Source organism: Varanus komodoensis, unplaced genomic scaffold, assembly GCF_004798865.1.
Source record: "Varanus komodoensis strain SLA01 unplaced genomic scaffold, ASM479886v1 scaffold1, whole genome shotgun sequence".
NCBI lineage: Eukaryota > Metazoa > Chordata > Lepidosauria > Squamata > Varanidae > Varanus > Varanus komodoensis.
Genome location: NW_025335268.1, coordinates 94,424,563 through 94,444,778, shown reverse-complemented (window position 1 = coordinate 94,444,778; position 20,216 = coordinate 94,424,563). Strand labels below are relative to the sequence as shown.

The window sequence follows — 20,216 nt, the reverse complement described above, 5'->3', positions numbered from 1 at the left end:
GGCTGATTAATTAAGGGACAATTAATCAATAATAAAGCTACCTCACTGAACAAGAAACTATTATAAGCAGAAGCCACAAAGAGGTAGGTTCTGATTAAAATTATCCCAGGATCTTTCCTAAAAGAAATTTTACTTTAGAATAAACATTAAAGGATTTCAGTCATGGACATTGCCAGGTAAAACAGTGCTACTTTAAATGCCACATGGAACCACTGTAACAGGCTTTTAACTAATTGTGGGAAAAAAAACTATGCCCCACCAGTGCTGAAGGGTTTCAGTCTGGAACAAACCTTGAATCCAAATCTAGCCAGTCTAAATTCACTCTGGAGGTGAGTGAATCAATCTTTTCCTAGTCTGAGTCCATTACACATGTATTATCTCACAAGGCTATTCCATCACCTTTCATTAATCTGCATTTGAAACAAAACTCTACCTGAAAATCCGCATGTAAATACTTGTTTAAATATATATATTTTACATATATTCCTCTCAAAATATTTATAAATGTATTTTCTGTCATGCATTTTAAATGTATTTTGATAAGTTTAAAATGCTGAGAATTACAACATTTGAAGAAGTGCAAAAGTTAGCGGATAATTAAACTCATAAGTTTAATTATGATCCACACATACAGTATGTTTTGATAAGATTAGTTCATATTGAAACTTACAAAGGTCAGATTCCTCAAGCCTCCATTCCCTATTCCAGGTTTCATATCTTGCCCACACGCACTAAGTCCCTATCCCTTTTGGCAATAGAAACTCAAGTGTTTTTCAAGGCTTAGATGCTAATGTAATACACTGTTAGGCAACTGGTGAAAACTACTTTTGGAAACAAGTTTAATGCTGTACATTCCCCTCTCCCTTCTATTAACAACTGTGTTGAATTGCTAAACACCATTACACAGATCCTGCCTGAGATCTTCAGTAATAGCCCCCCTCCTATGATTATCTGTGATGGTCCTTGAGGATAGAGAAAAGCAAAGCGGTTGCACAGAAATAAAATATAAGAGGCAATCCCATTTAGAATTCCATTCTTTAAAAAACAGCTGTAAGTCTGATTCCCTAGTTGCACACTTACTTGGGAGTAGTAAGCCCTACAGATTTACTTCTGAGAAATAAATATAATCAGTTGGTGTCCAGATGGCAGCCATCTTTTAATTATCTTCTCATCATCTAATGGAATAAAGTTCCCTTATCAAGGTTTTTTCATGCTAAGAACATGCACTGGGACTCTGTATTTCCATCAAGGATCAGCCACTTATCTGAAGGGCATTCACCTGTTTGCACATAGCAAGTCTTCCCCAGCAAGAACCCTGCAAGAAGCCCGTGTTTGCAACATGCTTCAGGGTATTTAAGCATGACCAATAGGATGTGGTCAAGTGGATCAGCAATGGAACCATGAAGACATGCCCTCTGCTGTAGTAATGTGGAAAGAAGCCCTCGGTAATAACTTACTATGAACAGTAAAGAGCCCTGTGGCACCATAAAACAGACAATTTATTGTGGCATAAACATCTATGGACTCTAGTCCAGTTCATCGGATGCATCATCTGCTCTAGCCTATGGAAGCTTATAGATTTGTAAATTTATATATTTGTCCAATTTCTATACTGCCCAACAGTTGAAGCTCTCTGGGTGGTTTTTAAATCTTGAATCTTTTAATCTTTTAAAGTGTCACACTATTATCTCTCCTGAGCCAGTTGCCAAAGACTCCTTCCAGTTTTTTATTTTCTTTTAATAAGTTTTCACAAGTGGCTGTTTTTCTTATTATATGAACTCTTCACAATCAAATAAAAACATTGTTTATGTAATATATATAACTGAGCAGAAGGTTCCAGTTCTATATGAGATCCTAAAACTGAGGGTTTTTTTTTTAAATGAACCTTTTACATGCAATCAGAGTTACTAATTATGAAATGAATGCAGTTTATCATTACAATGCAAACATCTTAAAAGATATATGTTAACTGTATCTGGCTCCACTAAGCATTATTAGGAATTATTTAAAATGCAAAGTATGTTACTATATGCGCCAATATAATGTGAACTGCTCAAACATGGTTTGGAACTCAACAATAATGTTGAAAGAAATACCCACCAGCAGACCTCCGCAATTGCACTCGCCACACCAGGTGTGGCGCTGCCCTCTGGGGAACGTGGGAAGCAGCTAGTCTTTTCCCAAGTTGGAAGGCAGAGAAGGGTGTGAATCATCTCAGAAGCCTTTCAGTAATTCCCACCTGTTCTCCAGCAAGATTGGGGCAAAGACTGAGGGATGTTTGTCAGCTGTGTGGCCAAACTAGCAAGGTCCCCAAACCTTTTCTGTTGCGCGGGGCAGGGTGGGGGGAACAACACATGGCTGCTACTAAATGAGTCATTATTTATTTATTTAGACAGCTTATATGCCACCCCCTTTGCATAAGCCTTGGGGTGGCTTACAATCATTAAAATCCCACATATAAATACAAAAAAAAATACATAGAATAAATAAAATACATAAAATAATGCTCTGAGAGCTGGCACCTAACATCAGCTAAAAGCCTCAGACTGCCAGCTCTTTTTCCAGCAGAAGAGGAAAGCAAGGGAAGGGCTTCTTCAGCTGTTGCTGAAGAACTCTGAGCCTGCATCTCAACACCTTCCTGGCAAGAAAGAGGCTGCCAGGGTGGTGGGGGAGGTTTAGCCATTGCTCAGTGGCAGTGAGGCTCAGAGCTCCCTGCTTTTCTTTCTACAGCAAAGAAAGAGAAATAGGTGGGATACTTCTTGGGATAGCACTTTTCAGAGAGGCTAGAGTTCCTCTGCTGAGCAATGACTGAAACCTGCATGTTGCTTGCTTCTGCTCCCTAAATATTGTTTCCTAAATATTAACTATTGCTTGTGGGGGGCATAGCTCTAGAGCTCCTCTGCTCTTCAGTAATTGCACTCACATGGAAGGGGAGGTTTTTTCCCAGCTCTTGCTCAGCAGAGGGACTCTGAACCTTTTGCTGAGCATCAGGTGAAGCCTGAATGCTTCCTGCCTGCCTTTACTTCAGGAAATGCTGGGGGGACTCCTTTTCTGTTAGCTGGAAAAGTCTGCCTTCATCAAGCCAGCAGTGGATTGGAACCTACTGACCACAATTTTTGGGTTGACTAGCAAGGCTAGCCAACATTTCTAGACCCCTCTTCACCTGCATATATAAATGAACCTGTCTGGGGAGGATGAGCCTATGTACTAATTCCTGTTGATGAAACTGACTCTAGCTTGTGGAACCCCATGTTCCCTAAGGACCCCTCTTCTGTGGACTTAATAACATAAGCTCCATCTCTGGAAATGCCCCATGTGACTTCCTTGTTTTCTTTTTATAAGATTTGGAAAATTGCCAATCGCGTTCTTCCTACCCCCCACCTTGAGAGCTTGGAGTCCATGACATCACCTTCCTGTTAACCAAGAGGAAAAGATACTCATTTTTTAAGCAGGAAGTCAATGAAAGCTAGTATGAAAAGTCAAAACATAGCCTCATGGACCCTGCATTGAGATGTGAAACCCTCAAAATCAATAATTTCACAAAATAAAGACAGGAGGAAGAAACCTTGACAATCACCACAAATGTGACATTCTATAACCAAAGGCAAACTCGGGCAGGGAATGTTCAGCCAGTCATCTCTGGGAACATGCTGCTAGCAAAGTCAAATGCAGAGCTGTGTCTATTCTGTGTTAATAAATAAAATTATGCAGCAATATCCCAAATCCCATGCCACAAAAGCTGGATTCTGTTACCTATATACATGATGCAATTTAAGCAGATGTGTGCTTATTTTGAATAACTGCTCTGATACTACTGTTACCGGGAAGGTCAAAGAGCTCCTTCCACCCTCTGACCGCAGAAAATCTTAGTCCATCCTTTTGCATTGGCGATATATTCAGGCATTCCTCACCCACTTTCAGGTCTATTACCAGCAAACATAATGGCCAGAACCTTGCTTGTGGGAGAGCTTTTTCCCTTGAAAGGAAAATAGAAAGTCGAGGTTCTCAGGAAACTAAATGTTTACCACACTGAATGAGTTTTCTGTACTTATACAGAATGACACAAATACATCTAGTCTTGGATAACCCTTTTCCATGACAGAGCCAGACATTTTGGAAGCACTGGAAAACAGCAGCTGTCAAATGTGATAAAATCATAGCAAAGGGAAAGGACCGCATTAAATCCTGTCTCTCACCAGCGGGATTTCCTTAGACCTTGTAAATGAGCCATCTTGATTCTCCTTAAGAAGTTTCTCCAAGAAAGGAAATTCTACAACTTAAGGAGAATTTGTTCCATTGTGTAACTATTCTTCTAATTTGAGCTTCCTGGATCCCCTGCTCCCTGCCCCTGCCCCTTCTCTGGTAAACAGATACTCTCAGTAGAAATTACTTATTATGCACTTACATAGCGCACATAGAGAGCAATCTTAACCATGTCTACTGATAAGTAGATCCCATTAAGCTCAATGTGGCTTAAATAAGGACTGTTGCCAGGCAGTGGTTTTTCCAATCACCCAGTGAACTGGAACCCAGATTGTCTGTAACCAACTTTAACGCTCTACACCAGGCATTCCAGATGCAGTGCTTGGCAGCCCCAGGCACATCCAAAGGCACCTACAAACAGGTGCCATGGATAACAGGGATTTTAAAAATATATCTTAACATGTTTTACTTTTCAAAAAATATAGATCGGTTTGTATAAAATCCATACATCATTCTAGCTATTATATATAGGCTTTAACAAAAGTGGACCACATATCCAAATAACCATTTGAAGTTGGCATCTATAGTCCATGTGTTCATAACTTGAAAGCACTGTAAGGACCTCAGTTACAGGAAGTGAGTGTCTGTCATTCCAGTGTTGTAATACCACCAATGTTGTAAATGGGAATCCATTTACCCTTCCATTTAATTTCCATGGAGCAGGTAAAAAATTTAAAAGAACATGTATATCAGTGATTATTAAATACTCTTCCAGTGCAAAAAAAAAATCAAATTCTGGACAAACTTATGTTTAAAGGAATTAATTAGCTTTAATGCAGCAATTAGCCGAATTAAAACAGTCATTTATTAAATAGACATAGTGGAGCCCTACAAGCATGAAACAAAGTTTTTGCTGAGTAAGAGACAGCACAAGATGGATAGATGTGACAAGTAAACAGAAAAGCAACAATCCCCTGATGGAGCATTTTGTGGTGGTGCACACAGCAGTTTCTCAAATTCCCAAATGTGCCCATGGGCCCAAACAGAGCAGGACTCCAGCTCTACACAAGACACCATATCTTAATTCAGAGCAGACTGATCTTTTGTTACATAGAAGTAAGCCCCATCAGTTCAATGATAACAGGGCCAAAACAGATTTTACATGCAAAGAAGTTACATACTATTTTCCAGCTCTGCATTATTCCCGACCAATGCTCCTTTTTCGAAGGCAAAGGGGCAACAATGAGCTACAAATTCAACCGTGAATGCCTACCAAGTGTCCGTAGTGTTATGGGCTGATTATTTACATTTCATGAGAAACATGAGTTTTCATTAATTTGGCCAGCTTCTTCCCTATATTGTTCTATTATATAACAGTATATATGTGTATGCATTTGAATTTAGGGTATACATAGATTTTAGTTTCATTTTGCTTTAGCTTTCTCTGCATTTTAGAATGTGAGAAAATATTCACTCATTTTGGCAATACATAACCCATTATATAGAAGGGATCCTAATCTCAAAAAACAACAGTACAAATGGATATGACAGACAGACAGACAGACAGACGGAGAGATGCCAGACCAAGGGAAGAAACCAAAGGAAAAGCAAGCGAGTTTGGGCGAGCAATAGTAGTGGATCCTGCACTCCATAGTATGTAACAGAATCCACTCGGAGCTCTAGTGAAGGGCATCAATTATACCACTGCGGCTAATTAGAAAATCCCTTTATAACTTGTTTATGCCTATGTAAAAACAGATGTGCTACCTTGCTGGGAGTTTTACTTCAAGGTCGTTTCTAGATGGAGAGCACTGCATGGCTGTTCCAACCTTTCCTCATTAACAAAAGGACTTTTGGGGGAAGGGGGGGGGGTAAGAAGATAGACAAAAGAAACAGTGGAAAAACACAGGAAGGCTACAAAAAGAAGGCAATGATGTTTGGATTTTCCATAAACTTCTGTGATCCAGGCAGTGCAATTGTAACAGAAAAGCCTAATCTGGGGACACTGTTAAGACAGGCACCTTTCAAGAGAAAGTTGAAGCTATCCACATGATAGAATGAATCAGAGTAGTTTTCTTAGTCACACTCCACGGATCTATGCTAACCTTGGATTTAGCATTGCTCCTGACCAGAATCTTGAATGCAAATAAGGCCGTCCCACTGTCCATTCAGGACACCCAGTGATTAATTCCCAATCTAAGGCAGACTCACAGGAAACTGGCAGCATAGGAATCTGAGAGGTTGGTGAGGCCTCCTTCAGAGCTGGCCCCAATGCCCTCCAGCCAAATCCTTTTTCCAGGCACATGTGTACTGACAACCTGTTGCCAAAAGAAAAGGTTAAGTGTGGTCAGCGATCTACAGTAAGCAACCAGTACCCACAGAATGGTATGGCTTTGGACAGCATATAGGGAATGTCTGGTTTTGTATGGTCACAGAGTGTGGAAAGCACAGTGAATCCTTGATGGAGAACACCTCCAGCTAAAATTAAGCTTCTCAAGACCACCCATTTCCTGATATTAAACTTCTTCATTAATCCCCCACTGCCTGGAGCTGCACTGATCTTACCATCCTTGAACATACAGTTTTTTGCTGATTCCCAGTCTGTTCACATGTGATTCCCTTCCCCTTTATATGCACAACAAATTAAAACAAAAACAAAATCCTCACTATTGGAAGAAAAGGCTGCCCATCCCTTAAGAGCCCCATCTTCTTACAAAGGCAGATATTATGCATCCAAGTGACTGACTGGAGAAATAGGCCACATCTAGCTCAGTTTTGTACTGGGAGATGAGGGAAGACATTTTTTTTTCCATCTTCTTCTTCCAAACTACATCACAGTAGGCAGCAAATCTGCAAATTGCCCTCCATCTCAGTATGTAAGAATTAACCATTTTAATTCTGACATGGCAACTACCTTACGTGTAGGTGTGCACACCGAGGACTGCCTAATATGAAACAGAGTGCTTTGCACACTATGTTTTTAACATGTACACATAATCATATAACATGAGCATATAGCAAACATATCTTCCACAGTTTATATGATACAAGTACATACACTGCAGAGCAAGGATAAATTGCATTTCCTCACACATCTTCATATGCAATGTGTGACACTGTCTTGAGTGAACTAAAGTTATAACAATAAGCACATGAGAAGATGCTGGTTAGACCTGTTCATGTGGTCAAATAGCCAATCTACTTAGGTGTAGAAGGCCTAACTCTCCCATAAGCCAGGGCAGGATTCCAATATTTGAGCTACTCATGAACCACTGGGAAAAGGCACTACATTGGCAGCAAAAAGGAAGCAACTTTTCATGAAGTCATAATCATTCCACAGCCCACAAGAGAAATCATGGTTCCAGACATACATTAGCATTATGTTAGTTTTGGAGTAGCCAATCCTTTCCTACAAGATGTTGAGTTTCCTGAGCACCTGAGGGGGTAAAATGGAGGTATGAGCATGGCATCAGAGTTCCCAGCCTGGGAAATGCCATCATAGCACAAGACAAACATTGGCAGCACAGGCATGCCCAGGACACAACGGCGCCAGCAAACAAAAGCACATCAGTAAGCACAAGGGCTGAGGATGCCAGCTTACAGCCCCTTTTGCCTCTGCACCGGAGAGTTGACACTGTGCCTGAAAGATCTGGCCACTTGCCAGACGTGGCTTCATTTACCTGAAGGCAGCATGGTATAGCAATAAAGTGAGGGAAAAGGGAGAAAGGGGCTCTTTGTTTTAATTAGTGTCACTTGGTCTCATATTTGTGTAGGGAATCTTGGAGCCCTCTAACAAAAGAACTCATTTCTTATTAGGACCTGCCTAATAACCCAGCAGAAAATCATGCCCCAGATCAAACTGAAAAGTCAGCTTCTTTTGAAATACATTGTTTCTGATGAGTCAATAAGAGAGGGAGCATCATGGAAAACACAGCCAAGCATGATGAGCTCCATAGGAAAGATGTCGTTTTCCATGGTATGCAATAGCCAAGGGAAAAGCACTACCTCATTTTGCCATTGGTCTCCCAAAGCCTATTCCCCTAGTCCCTGCATCTGCAGTGCAGAGAGTGCCATGCTTTGCCATATGCTGTGGCACTTTTCACTCCACAGTTGTCATCCCCAAGTGGTCCTATGGGACAGGCCTTAATCCACAGGGCTTTCCTGAGTTTCTCCACAGCTACATCCCCAGCCTTCCTTAGCGCAACCAAAAGGCTGGAATCCTAGGAGAGTACGAAGGTCAACCCTGAAGAGAACCCCAGCTGAGCCTACCTAGCACTGGGCACAGTGAGCCCAGCCTCGGCACTCTGGAGCACCTGGAAGTTCCCCCCCTTGAAGACATGTTGCCCTCTTGCCCCAGTCACCCCCTCACTCACGCACTTTCTGGATTTTCCTGATCTGGTCAGAGAGTGTGTCTAACAGGCGTGTTTTCAGGAAGTCCGTCACCTTGGCCACTCGGCCATCAAGGTAGTAACTGGAATGAAAACGAGAAGGCAACAGTCAGAGAGGGGCCACAGCTATGTGCTCTCCCTCGCCCTGGCTAAGGACCGCGCCTCTGATGTCCACATTTAATTTGCTTCCTCTTTTGCCTATGGTCAGCTGCTACTGGTGACCTTTTTGATGCTGCCCAAGGTGATGGCACTTGTAGTCCAACACATCTGGAGGGCACCATAATGGGGAGGGTTGGTCTAGCACCACAGCTAGTGTTAAATAAATAATACTAAGGAAAATATTATTAATGATAAATCAACAAGATGTGGAAGCCATCCTAGTCCCCCTCTTGCCTATCTAGGCAAGCCTATCTGGTCAGATTAATAAATCAAATGATGGTCCTAGTATAAATATGCTGTTATAACTAATCTTATAATCCCGTTCAGGGACAAAACAAGACATGTGAAAGAAAAGGCAATTAACAATTTTCCCCTGGGCAGTGAGTCTCTGATTACCAACTGCTAGAGAATAATAGCAGAAAAGGGGTAATGCCTTCATATCTTTCTTGTGGATTTTTCAGAAGCAACTGGTTGGCCACTATGGCAAACAGGATGGTAGGTTAGGTAGACCTTTGGTCTGACCTACCAGAGCTTATCTTATATTAACACAACATAGAAATCCAGAAAAAACACCTGAACAAATTTTTCAGAAGTCATGCATTGACAACATACAGCTCTCAATCATTACTGTTATCCATTAGATACTCTTGAGCTACCCTAGGAAACAATATGTCAGTGTAACCCACCATTCTGCAACTTGGTACCTCCAGATGTTAATGACTTTGACTCTTTCGGCACAGCCAGTGGTTGAAAATGCTGAAAGAGCTGTAGTCCACACCATCTGGAGGACACCTTCTTGATAAAGTTGATATAATAAAACAATAGATAGAGGGCAAAGAAAACTAAATTCATTGCAGAGGCAGGCTATTGTCAGAATCATCATGCCAACAGAGGGTAGTGGCTGGAAATACGATGGGTGGATTTAACCACTGGATTAGGTATGTTCTTCATAAGATAGGAAAATAGGCTAGAAAGTACTGATTCCAAGTTTTCTTCCTCAAAGAATCAGTTGTTTTCAGTGCTTCCATTTGCTTTTCTCTGTTGCTCCTTCGTCTGTGATGGAGAAATAACATTTTATGTGTGGTTTTTTGAGACAGAGAAAGCAGAATTTCCCTGTCATGAAGTGGGTTCCCAGAGATCTCTAAATGCTACAAGCTGCCTGCGATTAAATTGAAAATCTCTGTGGCTCCTCTGCATGTGTTTCAGCAGGCGGGTGGAAGGAATCAGCAGTGAAAATGTAGAGCCATTGGGTTAAAATAATGAAGCTACATGCACAGCACATGTAGGCTTGAAGCGTTTGCTATCACAGCTGGTAGTGAAGTGGGAAGTGTTATTTGGACAAATATGGTGGGAACTGGGCCGTATGTCTGACTGGTGTAGTTACTATGAGGTTTGGGGTTAGGAAATTATTAATAAAGAAGTTATTTAAACTTTGGCACAAACCCCAGTGGGCCATGCTCCTTGCCAAAAGCAGTAGTTCACAGCTCAATCAGGCCTGTGAGCAAAATAAATAGCATTTCTCTGAACAATCAGGAAAGTTTTTTAATTAGGTTTAGAGATAATGGAAAAGTATCCTTTTATTAGTGTCAGTCAAACAGGAAAATGATTCCTGTGTTCTTAATGGGATGGATTCAGATTTACTCATACCGAGCATGGACCCACTGAAATCAGTGCAGCTTAAGTTAGTCACAACTAATTCCGATTATAGGAGAATAGGAAGCTGCCTTCTACAAAGTTGGACCATGTGTTCATCTAGCCCAGCGGTCCTCAAACGTTTTGAACAGGGGATCAGTTGAAAGGTGCTGGCAATGGGCATGGGCCGCCTAGGCGGTGTGGGCAGAGGGTGCAGGCTGGGGTGGGGGGCATGGGCCAGAGTGGCAAGGCAGGCGCAAGTGTGCGCAGAGAGTGTTTTCTCCAAGTGAGTCCGAAACGATCTCCTTGCAAGCAAGCCAGCGCCTCACCATGCGGCGGCTTGCCCATGAGGAGATCCTTTTCTCTGAGCAAGTCCAAAACGATCTCCTTGCGAACAAGGCAGCACCTCATCGTGTGTGCGCGCACGCGGCGAGTCCAGAACCTCTATGGCGGGCCGTATCCGGCCTGTGGGCCGTAGTTTGAGAACCCATGATCTAGTCTGTTATTGTCAATGGTGATAGGCAGCAACTAGGGTATCAGGTAGAGATTTTTTCAGCCCTACTTGGAGCTGTGAGGAATTGAACCTGAGGCCTTCTACATGCCAAGCATATGCTCTACCACTCAGCAACAGTTCTTCCTGTCTATGCCCCACTGATTTCAATGGGTCTCTTCTGCATAAGACTAAGTTTGGTTCCATCCCATTATATTTTACTGCATTCCAGTTCCTAGGTTGCTCTTTGCTTATTTTCTTCCTGAAATGGTTTATTTCATTTTCATTCTAGGTGTATAGGATTATAGAACTGCAACCATACTAACAGAGTGCTTTTACCTTAATGCTCAAAACATTCACTTGCATTATGTTGTTAATTATCTCCACATAGCTGAAGGTGCAGGGAGATGTGAGAAAGTTGAGATATACAGTAGCAAATCTAAAGTTATCTACTGAGACTAGCACTAGACTGAGATTCAGCCTAGGACTTCTGAGTCAGACTTCATGCTTTTAACCTCCACACTTAGTAAGACTAGCCATCTAACTGCACATTCTAAATATGACTATAAGAAATCAACACTCACAAGGCCAGACATACATGCTTAGATGAATCTATAGGACAATATTGGGCAAATTCTGGCCTTCCTGATGTTGGACTGCAACTACCATTATCACTCACAACATATGGAGGTCCATAAATTATTAATCCATATTTTAAGGAAACATGAAGAATTGACAGGGTCTTGGAACATACTATCAGGGATTCCAAGTATTGGACAGGGCTTATCTAAGATAATTTGGTGTCTGAAGTGCAAGTTCCAAACGGGACTTCCTTTGACTAATTAACACTGGCCCAATCCACCAGGCAGTTATCCCACACAAGGGAAAAGAAGCCAGATGCATAGCTACAAGGTGCAGGATGCTTCACTCAACAATACTGTAACCGAGAAGGATCTGGGAACTGTTGTAGATCACAAGCTGAATAATAGGCAACAAAGTGATACAGCTGCAAAAAAAAGGCAAATGCTACTTTGGATTTCCAAACCATCTGAAGTTCTAGTTCCTCTGCTCAGCACTGGTTGCACTTCATCTGGAGTACTACATCCAACTCTGGGCACCACAGTTTAAGAAAGATGGCAGACAAACTGGAAAGGATTTAGAGGAATGCAAAAAGGACAATCTAGGGACTGGAAACAAGAATGATCTAGGGACCGGTTCTATGGAGAAAGACTGGAAGGATTGGTCATGTTTTGCTTCAAGAAGAGAAGACTGAGGGAGATCTGACAGTAGTCATCAAATACTTGAAGGGCTGTCACACTGAGGAAAGCCAGGAGTTCTTCTCAATTATCCTAGCATATAGAACATGAAAAAAATGATTTCAAGTTCCAAGAAGTCAGATTCTGGCTGAGCATCAGGGGGGAAAAGCAATATGACTATGGAACCTTTTACCTAGGGAGGCTGTGGGCTCTCCCACACTGAATAGCCATCTGTTAAGGATGCTTTAAGTCTATGTCCTACATTGATCAGGGTCTGATAGCCTTATCTGGCCCCTTTCAACTCTATTATTCTATGAACTGCTGTACCAAAAGCCAGTCCACCCTGTGCTTTCCACCTACCAGCATGCACAAGGCCAACCTGCACCACCATGGAAAGAACAAAATCCAAGCCAGTACTGCGTATTAGGGATGCCAGCTCCATCTCGCACTGTGCAGAACTATGAAGGCTTCTACGCTATTTTAAGACAGGATCCACAATTAGCCTCAGATGGGATTTAATGAGCAGAGTTTGATGGCTTCAAAGCAGCTGTTTTTGTTTTATTTCCTCTTTATTGTAGAGGAACCTTTGCCCCATTATCTGACCCCTTCTTCAGTTAATTGCATTAAAGCCACTTTCCAACACTCAGGAATTTCTAAATCCATCCTGCTCCAGGAAAGTCTGCTTAGAATTATAGTGCCATCACCTTCCCTCACCCCACCCACTGTCAGGTGAAGAGGACAGGCACTTTCCAGAGCTGCAACTAGACTAGGTATTATTTCTGTGGTCAGAGATACAGGTTGCTCGAACACCAGCCTTTCCCCTTTCCTGATACTGACACCATTCGCTCATACATTTATTCCTAAAACTCCAGGCAATGTTCCCTGTGAACCACTTTTTTCCTTAGGTGCCATCTCAGATGCCTACACTTCTGGATTGTAGCAACATTTGGAGCTTGTATTTCAACTGCAGTACAACCATCTGAGGTTATTGGACTATTTCACCTACTCTGGAGGACTGATTCACAATGTGGCTGGTGATGGCTTGCGACTGTGCCCTTATGTATTACCTGCCTATTCCTTGGGTTTTATGTCTTCTACCGCTTATCACCAATGACAAGCTACAATATGCACCACCTTCAATGCAGTCTAATACCCATTTGTTACTTCTGTTTTTCCTATTCATAATTTTTAAATAAGCAAATGTTTTCTTTGCTCCACTAGTACAGTACAACACCCTGACCAATGCTGAACAAATATGTTACATATGTCTTGTCCGTAAACTGAAAGCTAAGCAAGATGTGTGATAGCAACAGTATCCCATATAACAAAGCAAAACTCCTGTCCCATCATCTAATTCCTGTTATAGCCAGGGGCTTTTATATGAAGGGACTTTCATGGTGCATGCAACAGAGCATCCAAGAGGATATTGTAGAGTTGTGCTCTCAGTAATCTAAGTCTCATTTGAAACCATGAACTCTTGTTATTTCAAACTGCATCTCATTTTCTGAGAACACAACTCTGTGATATCTTCTGGGAAACTACATGCACCAGAATTCTGCTTTCAGAATTCAGAAACACAGTCCAGAATTCAGAACCATAGTCCAAGTTATTGCAGCAACAACAGGGCATTTCTACAATATCTAGACTCTTAGGAGCAGAAGACTGAGAAGACACTGTGCACCAATGAAGGCAATGAAACTATGGGACCACTTTCAGGTACTTGAGGATGAGACTGGTCGGCAGCATGCAGTAGAAGAACTACAAGTTGCTTGGCAACACTGGGCAAGAAGCTGAAGGTTCACCAAATGGTGGCAGTGATACCAAGATCAACAAGAACAAGAAGAGAAGGGTGTTAGTTGTGGGAGGTTCCCTGTTACATGAGATGGAAACATTCCTTCTTATCCATGAGAGAATAAATAGCACTGCCACACAGAGCTTTGAGGAAATCATGCTAGAAGCTTTGGGGAGGAAAGTCAAGAATTCTGGGGTCCAGACAGTTTTCTCTTCCATCCTTCCAGTTCTTGGAAGAAGAATAGACAGGGAAAGAAATATACTGACTCCACCAGACTTAGTGTTTGTCTGTTGCCCAAATTGCTTTGTCATGTGGTTAGTAAGTGGGAGGGAAAAAAGAAAAAATACTCACTGTTGCCAGGTAACAGCATCTACTGTATTCCCTGCCACTTTCATGAACCTGTGAGATGCAGAAAATAAGTGAGATTCTGGGCATGAAAAGAGTCCACATCTGCACACATATCCCACATATACACTCCCACACCACCCTCAGTAAGTCCAAGTATGACACACAGCTCCTCTTTTATCCATTGCCACATCTGCACTAAGTCATGGCTCTATCGTCAGAGTCATTTTAAGGAAGTGACTCTAACACAGCTAACATTCATATTTATTGCAGTTCTAATCTGAAAGCATGTTCTTTGGGAAGTGAAGAGTCTACTGCAAACTGGTCCCAGTAGTGAAGTTCTCTGGACTGGATGGTTGAAAGTCCTGCAGGTATTCAGGCACCAGTGCACTATCTTCCATTTTGAAATCTGTGTTTTACCCTAACCGTTTAGTGACACTACTGTTCCCCAAAAGCTGAGGCTCTAGAGAATGGCTAAATCTGAACCTTCCAAGAATGAAACACTCTCCTCTCCTAAAGTGCCTGTTTCCTTTAAAGCTATGCAAAGATAATATCTCCTCCTACCAGGCAAGGCAGTTAAACATGTTCCAATGTTCTCCATAACCATGAAAACAGGGAAAAACAGCAAGGGAAAGCTGTGATTCTGAAGAACTGGAATTCTGTGCCGCTCATGTGATTGACAAAAGGGAAGTGACTGGCCCAGCAAATGAGTGGTGATGCATGAGTACCCACCGCCATCTCCCACCCAAAGATTTCTTTAAAAAGAAATCTGTATTTCTTTAAAAAGCAACACTGTGGGGGGATGCGGTCACAGACCTCCCATGCTACGTGTGCCTTGCTCCCAGCTCTGTTTCATGGTGTGTGCAAGATATTTTCAGCACAAATAGTGTAAGTGCCTTCAGTTTATTCAATTACTGTAAGGAAACTGACATTCAGGCCTTTCCATGTAGGCTACTATCTAGAGCTATTGGCCTTCAAGCGTTAAAAGATGCCTCATCTCCCTGACTACCTTCAGGGAGACAGACTGAACAGTTCTTCCTTTAGCAGCCTCATCTATGCCTGGAATATGGTATAATTATTCAGTCAGCTAAAGTAACTCCCAGCTCCTCGCTGTGTGCAAAAGAGTAAAGGGTAGTGAGATAATGAGCAGGTCATGATGGGCTGCCAATGTGCTTCAGTGCCGATTTGTGCATGCCTTGTTCTTCATATTCACATCCGTTCTGAGCATGGAGTAAAGTGAAACTAATATGCAATTCTTTACTTCTAAATTTAAATTGTGAAGAATTTCACCTATGTGCCGGCCCACCCCTTGAGATCAGAGGCAGAGGCCCTTCTCTGGGAACCCTCTTTGAAGGAAATCAGGAGGGCAGTTCCTCGGAGAAGGGCCTTTTCACAGGTGGTGCCCTGACGCTCCCCAGGAATGGAATATGCTCCCCAGGGAGGGTCGCCTGGCACCATTGCTCTATTCCTTTCTGCGCCAGGCAAAGACCTTTTTCATTTTCCCACTATTTTAATAATTAACTGGTTTTATCTTTGTTTTTATTACTATTTTAGATTCAGTGAATCTTTTTTTAAAAAAAGATGTGTGTTGTTGTTGTTATGGGTTCTGTTTTTTTAGTTTGCTCTTTGTAAGCCACCTAGAGACTTTTTTAGTAATGGGACAGCATACAAAAACCTTAAATAAATAAATAAATTTCAGCCTGAACAAGTTTAAAAAACTATTATTTCAATGTAGCCAGCTATCCTTCTGAACTTAGACCAGTTGGTTTTCTCTTTTTTTCAAAAGCAAAAGAGAATCATGTTTCTTTTCTTGATTGCAGTGTTTTTACATCATGTACCCTCAACCAATTTTGTGTACATTACAGAATATTGCATGATACAGCAAATGAAATATTTGTTAAATAAATAAGTAAAGCTACTGTATTTTCCATTCAACCCATACCTGACAGCATTAGCTTCCATCAGTGTGGTACAGTTCAACAGAAAATTCTTTTTGCTTTAGACTAAATGCAGTCAGTTTCTGCATATTTTTTTCATCTCCTGCGTACAAACTTTTTATCACTTTTAACCTCATCCCACATAGTGAGGTGGGTCACAGTCTATAATTTACACATGAGTGGTCAAACCAACTTTTTCCTTTATGGCATTGTCACAAAGTGCCTGGACTAAAACACCCCCAAATTTCAGCTTCCTGACTTTTATTTTTTAAATAAAAGAAAAATCGTGGGGTGACAAAGTTATTCCAGAAGCTCTATAGGAATTACTGGACAGAGTAACTTGGTGACACCAAGCAAACGAAGGCCCCTTGAAAGAAGGCACAAGTAAGGTTGATATTCAGATCCTCTTGGTCTCATTTAAAAGTTGATTTTCTAAGCAAAAACCTCCAGCAAACAGAATGAAAATCCTTCCAAGGGTTGCCATTCTACAATTGGTTAAAGTTAGTGGTCAAACCATTTTTAGGCAAAGAGAAATCAACGAGCCTACTATCCTTAAGCAGATTTTCTCAGCTTGCATAGTTTCAGGAAGAGTTGTTGTTGTTAGTAGTGAAGTCGCTTCAGTCCGACCCATCTCCACCCCATGGACAACATTCCTCCAGGCCTTCCTGTCCTCCACCATCCCCCGGAGTCCACCTAAGCTACCCCAACTGCTTCAGTGACTCCATCTAGCCACCTCGTTCTCTGCCGCCCCCTCCTTCTTTTGCCATCTATTGTTCCCAGCATTAGGCTCTTCTCCAGTGAGTCCTTCCTTCTCATTAGGTGGCCAAAGTACTTGAGTTTCATCTTCAGCAGGGTGATGTCTCTGCTTTTTAATATGCTGTCTAGATTTGCCATAGCTTTCCTACCAAGGAGCAAGTGTCTTTTAATTTCTTGGCTGCAGTCCCTGTCTGCAGTGATCTTGGAGCCCAGGAAAATAAAATCTGTCACTACCTCCATCTCTTCCCCATCCATTTAAGAGGAAGTGATAGGACCAGATGCCATGATCTTAGTTTTCTTAATGTTGAGTTTCAAGCCAACTTTTGTGCTCTCCTCCTTCACCTGCATCAAGAGGCTCTTTACTTCCTCTTCACTTTCTGCCATTAGAGTGGTATCATCTGCATATCAGAGGTTGTTGATTTTTCTCCCAGCAATCTTAATTCCAACTTGTGATTCATCTAGGCCCGCCTTTCTCATAATGTGCTCTGCATATAAGTTAAATAGGCAGGGTGACAGTTTACAGCCTTGCCAAACTCCTTTCTCAATTTTGAGCCAATCAGTGGTTCTGTGTCCAGTTCTCACTGTTGCTTCTTGACCTGCATATAGGTTTCTCAAGAGACAAATAAGATGGTCTGGTACTCCCATCTCTTTAAGAACTTGCCACAATTTGTTGTGATCCACACAAGCAAAGGCTTTAGCATAGTCAATGAAGCAGAAGTAGATGTTTTTCTGGAACTCCCTAGCTTTCTCCATGATCCAGAATATGTTGGCAATTTGATCTCTAGTTCCTCTCCCTCTTCGAAATCCTGCCTGTACTTCTGGTGGTTCTCGGTCCACATACTGCTGGAGCCTTGCTTGTAGGAATTTGAGCATCACTTTGCTAGCATGTGAAATGAGTGCAATGGTGTGGTAGTTTGAACATTTTTTGGCATTGCCTTTCTTTGGGATCGGAATGTAAACTGACCTTTTCCAATCCTGCGGCCACTGCTGAGTTTTCCAAATTTCCTGGCATATTGAGTGTAGCAATTTTATTGCATCATCTTTTAGGATTTTGAATAGCTCAGCTGGAATACTGTCACCTCCACTAGCTTTGTTGTTGCTTAGACTTCCTAAGGCCCATTTGACTTCACATTCCAGGATGTCTGGCTCAAGGTCAGTGACCACCCCACCGTGGTTATCAGGGACGTTAAGCTCTTTCTTGTATAGTTCCTCTGTGTAATCTTGCCACCTCTTCTTAATCTCTTCTGCCTCTGTTAGGTCCCTGCCATTTTGGTCCTTTATCATGCCCATTTTGTTCCCTTCTTATCTCCAATTTTCTTGAAGAGATCTCTGGTCCTCCCTAGTCTATTGTTTTCTTCTATTTCTTTGGTCATTTAAGAAGGCATTCTTATCTCTTCTAGCTATTATCTGGAATTCTGCTTCATTTGGGTGACATCTTTCTCTTTCTCCCTTGCCTTTCACTTCCCTTCTTTCCTCAGATATTTGTAAAGCTTCCTCAGACAGCCATTTTGCTTTCTTGCATTTCTTTTTCTTTGGGACAGTTTTATTTGCTGCCTCTTGTACAATGTAGCGAACCTGAACCTCCATCCATAGTTCTTCAGGCACTCTGCCTATCAGATTCTTAGGCTGATTGCAACTTCTTGAAGGAAAGGACTAGCTAGAACAAAGGAGGTTTTTTTTAGGATTTTGCATTTTTATTGCATCTGTCACTTTCTCTTGCAGGTATAGACAGCCCAGGAGAGAGTCCTTTTTTAGCTGTTTTGGGTTTTTGTTTGTTTTTGAGAAGGGATGAGGGTTAAAACTCTACTTTGAACCTTACTATCTTCATCAAAGGCTGTCATAGTATGGACACATCATGGAAAGGCAAGATTTACTGAAGAAGACAATCGTGTTAGGCAAAGTCAAAGGGAGAAGACTAAAGGGAATACTAAATATGAGATGGATTGAATCCATAAAGGAAGGCACAGCCCTGAACTTGGAAGAGCTGAATGGAGCTGTCATGGACAGGACATTTTGGAGGGCTTTCATTCATACAGTTGCCATAGGTTGAAGACAACTTGACGGCACATAACAACATATTGCTCTACATTTGATGCCAAAATCAAGAAGGAAGACTGTTCTAGCAGAGACTAAAGCAAGTCAGGTAACATAGTCCTGATACTCCTGGAAATTTAAATTGCTTGTGTGGATACAACACAGCCTGGCATTGTTCTGATATTTATTTATTAATTATATTTATATCCCACAATTTTTCTTCCCAGGAAAAATTTTCATTCTCTGTCTTATCCTCACAGCAACAGTCCTGTGTATAGATTGGGCTGTGACCCGTGAGCTCCATGGCTGACTGGGAACTAGAACCCAAAACTCCTGAGTCCCATGTTCCACATGCTTAACTGCTACACCACACTGGCTCTCAACAATACTATCACATTACTGAATCATGTTCAGCATGAGAGTTTTTAGAAGAGCAGCGCTGCACTCTCATTTGTGGTTTCCCCAACTCAGCATGATTAGCCTCTATTCCAATATGCGATACTTTACATTTGCTTTTGTGGAATTTTGTTTACTCCCAATCCAGTTGTCCAATGCATCATGATTGCTTAAAACTATATTTCTGTCCTCCAAAATGACTAAAACTTCTTTCAGTTTTGTATTCTCTGAAGATTTGCTAAGCATAATTTGAACGCTGTGATGCAAAACAGGAAAGATGATGTACTGTTTAGTGGACCAACTTTTGTCAGCATGAGCAAAAAAGCTCTTGCAGGAGAACATATATAAGAATGACTTTTCATTTTATGCTTTCCCTATGTTGCCAAGATCGTGCCATGCAAGCCCCTGCCCCCATCTTGACCCCACCTGGTGATGTTTCTTACTCTGTGGGGAGGCTCCTAGTAATAATTCATTTACAGAGATTAGAAGATTCTTTGAAAAACAGAAGTGGCAGAAGCAATGTTCAGAAGGGGAGGCTGGTGCCGTATCAAGTACCCAGCTGGAACCAATCGGACCAGATGATTAATCCCCCCCAAAGTCTTGATAATGCAAGTTCATAGGCAAGATAAGATACATTGATCCAAAAGGGCATATCTACCTTTCCCATTCTGAATACCTTGTTCTCTGGCATCCACATGACAAAAGTGGTATATATGACCCAATCTTTTGAGTAATAAAAAACCAGAAGAGCTGCACTATTGGCCACATCACCGAAGAACTCCCTACTCATGCTCCACCAACTAAGATAATCTCTGAATATTCAATATT

The 20,216-nt window shown here is 41.7% G+C and overlaps 1 protein-coding gene across 1 annotated transcript in view; it reads right to left on the bottom strand.

The window, feature by feature from the left end:
- Positions 1-20,216, bottom strand: part of HPSE2 (heparanase 2 (inactive)) — a 142,093-nt gene that overhangs the window by 10,513 nt on the left and 111,364 nt on the right. Inside the window, exons 6-8 of the mRNA XM_044450119.1 lie at positions 14,272-14,319; positions 8,581-8,674; positions 6,415-6,521 (exon numbers count right to left, since the gene is read on the bottom strand). Coding sequence (XP_044306054.1) covers positions 6,415-6,521; positions 8,581-8,674; positions 14,272-14,319 — 249 coding nt within the window. The remainder of the gene's footprint in view (positions 1-6,414; positions 6,522-8,580; positions 8,675-14,271; positions 14,320-20,216) is intronic.